At 30.6% G+C, this 6,000-nt stretch overlaps 1 protein-coding gene across 1 annotated transcript in view; it reads left to right on the forward strand.

Annotated features, from left to right (window-relative positions):
* Nucleotides 1-1,800: 1,800 nt before the first annotated feature.
* LOC106294092 (MLO-like protein 14) overlaps nt 1,801-6,000 on the forward strand; it is a 12,707-nt gene continuing 8,507 nt past the window's right edge. The window contains exons 1-6 of the mRNA XM_013729705.1: nt 1,801-1,886; nt 2,000-2,246; nt 2,539-2,596; nt 2,695-2,933; nt 3,043-3,159; nt 3,315-3,375. Of these exons, the coding sequence (XP_013585159.1) occupies nt 2,106-2,246; nt 2,539-2,596; nt 2,695-2,933; nt 3,043-3,159; nt 3,315-3,375 (616 nt within the window). The 5' untranslated portion in view covers nt 1,801-1,886; nt 2,000-2,105. The remainder of the gene's footprint in view (nt 1,887-1,999; nt 2,247-2,538; nt 2,597-2,694; nt 2,934-3,042; nt 3,160-3,314; nt 3,376-6,000) is intronic.

Consider the following 6,000-nt stretch of genomic DNA (forward strand, 5'->3'; position numbering starts at 1 on the left):
TGTGAACGAGACATTACTGAGAGAATGTTAAAGGTCAACCATGGTGCTGGTAATACAAGAGTATGACCTTTTCTTGACAACATAAAAATTCTATCCTAATCATTTTTTTAATATTTCTTAGATTTTGCCTGTTTTTACCCATCCAAAAACTTTTTTATCTTATGGTCAACCATGGTGCTGGTGATATAAGAGTATGACTTTTTCTCGATAACATAAAAAGTCTATCCAAATTATAATATATCAGTTTCTTAATATTTCTTAGTTTTTTCTGTTTTTACCTATCTGAAAACTTTTTTGTCTTATGGATCCCAATTTCAATTTACACCCTTTCGTTCACGTCTTTTAAACTTTTTCGGTCATGACACATTCATACCTTCACTCAAGGCACATTCGTCCACCCCTTGGAATAAGTTCATACCTCTTGAATCACATAATGTTTGTATCCTTTAGTTTACTATGTGTTCGTACCTCTTAGGTTATGAGTCGTTCGTACTTTTTCGTTGACGACACATTTTTTATTTAAAAAGATTTTTATGTTTAATAAGAGATTTTATTTATTTATTATAAATTGATATAATTTAAAATTTTATAGTAACTTACCTAAAATAATAAAAATGTATAATTTTATTAGTATTGATGTATTTGTGTTTTAGTTGTAATTTAAAATTATAGAATATACATTTTTAATATTATCTATAAATATAAACACATATGTTCTACGTTTTGACATGATATATTTATTTATAAAAAATGAGTTCCCACGCGGATTCCTTACCTAGTGTAGTATAGTAGCGAAGTGAGTCTACGTACTAGACTACTAGTGACAAAGGGTCCAAGAATAGTTAAAATGCTCATGTCCATTAGCTTAATTACAATTATTGTTAACTCTGTTTGATAAAATTTATGATAAGAACTATGATCCCTAATCGATCAGTAGTACAGTAGAAAAGTACAAATTGGCGTCCTCAGCTTTAACTTGTCAGGGGTTTAATAATAATGCGAAATTTACTCCATGTTCGGTCTGCAAATTTTTTTTCTTTTATCAAATTGAGTGATAAGTCAATCCAACCAGATTATCATTTGTTGATCACCTAGTGGTACACTGGCATGCATATATCTTCATATAATCCAGTGACATTATCATATTCATCATTAAATAACATTATTTATAATTACATGGAATAAATAAATGTGATGATCCGATTTAATTATAACTTCTAGAAAACAGTATAATAGACAAATACATACCAGTTGGCCATTATGGAAAAACAGCCTAACATATGTATAAGGACCAACGATGGCCTCTTTATTTTGACCAATGATGGCTTTATTGAAGCAAATACCATATAAGTATAACTTTTTATATAATGTGATAACCAGTACCTTTACTTTTTACCATATAAACCAAGTGGATGGTTTATAATTAAGTTTCTCTCTTTGTTAGCGTAGAAAACGAGTTCAGTTTTAAGAATAGACAAGGAGGCTAAATCAAACGAATACATAATTGATCGATCGATTATATAACTATTGGTTGTTCTGTTTCTTATCAACAATAAAATAGTTGTTCTAATTACGGGAATCAAGATCCACACATGCATTTATTGAGTTGGCCAGTTTCCAATTTGATTCCTCTAGATCCTACAACTATGCTGTCAATCCACATTCTGTTTTTAATAATTTAACCAAATCTTCATTATAGGCTTAATTAATTACTTGAGTATATAATCTTTTCGAGAGTAGAACGAAATGTTTGTTAAAATCTTTAGCTTTCAGTAAACCTTTGCTATAAAAAAGCCTTCTCTTCTCTCTTTATGTGGTATTTCTTCACCAGTCTCTCAATCATCTTCTTTGCTAACAAGACTATACTCGAGTGATTCTCTGTCCCCGTAAGTAAGTTCTCCTAGTTTTTATTATTTCCTTTTTTAGTTTACAGCTTTCCGTCGAGTTTTAACTCTTCTATACGGTTGATTATTTTAAGAGACTCTTATTTTAAATACAGGATTATGATCTATCTAGATTTCACAGCCTAAACTTCTTGCACAAGAAGAATATATTGTGAGTAATCTATTGGAATTTAAAAAAAAAAACAAAGGAAAGACGCAGCAATGAGAGAAGAAAATGATTATGGAGCAGAACCAAGGGAGAGAACGTTGGGTCTAACACCAACTTGGTCCGTTGCTACAGTTTTGACTGTCTTTGTAGTTGTTTCTTTGATTGTTGAGCGTTCCATTCATCGGCTTAGTAACGTAAGTACCTATAAATATATATATTCTTTGCATTATGACTGTCTTTGCATTTTTGTTTCTATATTCTTCAATTAGAATGCTTGCCTCCAGACTTATTGAATCGATGAACCGAAATAAATTATGGAAATTTTCAAATACTTAGCCTTGACAAGAATTATGGGAATTTTAAAGTATGGTTGACTTCCATTTTTTTGTATATCCTCAGGAGCCAATTGTTAAAGTTTTTTGTAACTTTAAATGCTCTTTTATTTTTCGTTTTGTTATAACTTTTCGAGTTCTATTTTGTCCATAGTGGTTGCGGAAAACAAAGAGGAAACCTTTGTTTGCTGCATTAGAGAAAATGAAAGAAGGTTGGTGTATCAATATATTAAACAATGTAATAATATATATGTTTAGTAATAGTTTTGTCCTATATATTTATTGGTTTTTGAAATGGTTTTCTTTACAGAGCTGATGCTGCTCGGATTCATATCTCTTCTTCTTACAGCTATCTCTAGCACAATAGCTAACATATGCGTTTCTTCAAGTTTCTACGACAACAGATTTGTCCCATGTTCCCGGTCTGAGATCATTGAGGAACATGATAGTACTATTTCATCTGTCAAACGGACTCGGTTGACGAGATCTCCTTTCTTCCACATCTTGAGGAGAAGATTGGTTGGCATTGGCGAGACTACTTGCAGTGAGGTTTTCTATTAAACTCATTTTGTGATATATAGTCTCTATCATGTGATAAAAATTAACAAACCAAAGATCTATAGAGTAGTCAAAAGACATAATATTATCTACTTAACAGGGACATGAGCCATTTGTTTCATATGAAGGCATGGAACAATTGCATCGCTTCATATTTATAATGGCAGTCACACATGTAACTTACAGCTGCTTGACTATGCTCCTTGCAATCGTGAAGGTAACATCATCAAACATTAACTTAGTTTTACTTTTATCTACTGAAGTTTTCGTATATAAGAGTTATGAATTTGTTGCTTCTCCTTGCATATATACTTCTTAAATGATTCAATATCCTATATGAATTAGTATTTTTAATTTGCCTATTTTTTCCAGATTCATAGATGGAGGATCTGGGAAGACGAGGCTCAGATGGATCGAAATGATTGCTTAACAGGTGAGCACATAGTGTTATCTACTCCTTTCAGATTAGCACAAAAGATTCCTACTCTATTATAACTAAAACCAAGATTTTGACCCGCGCGGGTATTTTTGGGTTGATTGTTTTATAAAATTTGAATGAATTTATAACTATTTATTAAATATCTATACTATTAAAAAGTGTTCCAATCAATCACCGGTAATTTTGGTCCATTGTCTCCATGAGTGGAGGACTTTGACCTATACACGCCAAGCAGTCTTGTGTGGTTTGAGGTCTTTCAAGAAGGTCATCGGCTTATTATTAACCATGTTTTTGGAATCGTTTTTTTTGCTGGCTTTTTTCGGGTGTTTTAGTTTTGATAAAGTTAATGGTTAAAGGATATCGCGTTAGTCAGTATTTATAATAGGAGAGGTTTGTAGACAACGTAGGTTAAGAGAAGTTATGATATAATATTTTGTAATCAATGTAGATTACCAAAAATTTTGGTAGAAAATATAAATAGAATCGATTATATATTTTGGTTGATAGAAATAAAGGTACTTGGCCTTAATAAATAAACTTGTAGACCAAGTAATTTAATTTTTAAGTTGGTTAGATAATAGTACAGTAGAACATCTATAAAATAATCGATAAATTAATAATCTCTATAAATTAATAAATTTTACCGTCCCAACTTGGATCAGTTCAAAATTTGACACAAATCGATAAAATAATAAGATAATAATTTTTTAGAAAATTCTATGTAAATATATGGTCCCATTAAAATTATAAATTAATAATTTATATGTATACATATTTTATATAAGTAAGAACTTATTATTAAATTGTTTGTTTTATATTCACAATGAAATTATCTTTATATTTTTAACACTTACTATATTTTGATGAGATTTAGCAATATTATATCTAAAAACACATTTAAATTTTATGCAATATATATTATATACACCAAATAATATAATATAATTGATATAAATGTCAAAATTTTAAAAATAAAAATTAAGTATATACATTAAAATCAAATATATTTTTTCTTATCTTTGAATAAATACAGTATAACCTCTTTAAATTAATACTCTATAAATTAATATGCACTAAAAATCTCTATAAAATAATATAATTTTATAGTCCCAAATCGAGTTTTTGGTTCAATTAGTATATCGATAAATTTATATCTCAATAAATTAATAAAAAATTATAGTTTTGGTGTAGTCCCAACATTATTAATTTATAGAGGTTTCGCTGTATATCTTAAAATAAGAAATATAAATAAGGAAATTTTTGTAAATTAATATCTCTATAAATTAATAAAATTTCAAAGTCACAACATTATTTATTTATAGAGGTTCTAAGAATATATTTCTACTGTAAAAATAATTAACAAAAGAAATCTAAGAATATATCCACTTAGCATATTCACAGCATTGCTTCGTCAAAGCATGATAAAATTTTGTGTTAAAATCCCGAGATGAATACCACATGATGCGGATGTGAATTTGGATTACAGAGGATAATGGGGTGGAAAAGGTGGCAATAAACTATTTTGAAGATCTATTTACGTTATCCTCACCACCGGAGTTTGATAGTTTCCAGACAGAGGTTACGCCGAGTATCACTCCTCAGATGAATCAACGACTGTTGAGGATAGCGACGGAGGAGGAGGTTAAAGAGGCTTTGTTCATAATGCATCCAAAGAAGGCGTCTGAGCCGGATGGCATGACATCTCTTTTCTTTCAACACTCATGTCATGGCAAATTATTAAGAATGACTTGGTGGAGATGGTGAATAACTTTTTGGTTTCAGGAGAAATGGATACCAAATTAAATATTACCAATATATGTATGATTCCAAAGACGGAGAGACCTACTAGGATGATGGAATTGAGACCAATCAGTCTCTGTAATGTAGGGTATAAAATTATTTTGAAGGTTTTGAGTCAGCGATTGAAAATATATCTTCCCTTACTCATTTCAGAAACTCAATCGGCATTTGTGGCAGGAAGATTGATTTCTGATAATATTCTTATAGCCCAGAAAATGTTTCATGGATTGTGAACCAATAAAACATGTCAAGGAAAGTATATGGCGATTAAAACGGATATGAGCAAAGCGTATGATAGAGTGGAATGGATTTTATCAAGGCATTATTACGGGAAATGGGTTTTGATCTTCATTGGATTAAATTGATGTTGGAATGTATATCCTCGGTCCAATATCGGATCCTACTAAACGGTCAGCCCTGTGGTCTCATTGTTCAACATAGGGGCTTACGTCAATGGGATCTATAATCTCCTTATTTATTTATTCTCTGCACTGAGGCATTAATCGCAAACATAAAAAAGGTAGAGAGAGGGCAACAACTAACGGAGATGAAAGTAGCTAGAGCATGTCCATCGATATCTCATTTGCTTTTTGCAGATGATAGTCTTTTCTTTTGTAAAGATCAAAAAGAAGAATGTCAAACCATTCTTAGGATTTTGAAGGAATATGAGGAAGTATCAGGTCAACTTATAAATTTTGATAAGTCTTCGATTTAATTTGGCCACAAGATTGAGGAATCGACAAGACATGAGTTAAGGGATATTCTAGGCATTCAGAATTTAGGAGGAATGAGATCTTACCTTGGTTTATCAAAGAATTT

The sequence above is a fragment of the Brassica oleracea genome, chromosome C5 (genome assembly GCF_000695525.1).
Source record: "Brassica oleracea var. oleracea cultivar TO1000 chromosome C5, BOL, whole genome shotgun sequence".
Classification (NCBI taxonomy): Eukaryota; Viridiplantae; Streptophyta; class Magnoliopsida; order Brassicales; family Brassicaceae; genus Brassica; species Brassica oleracea.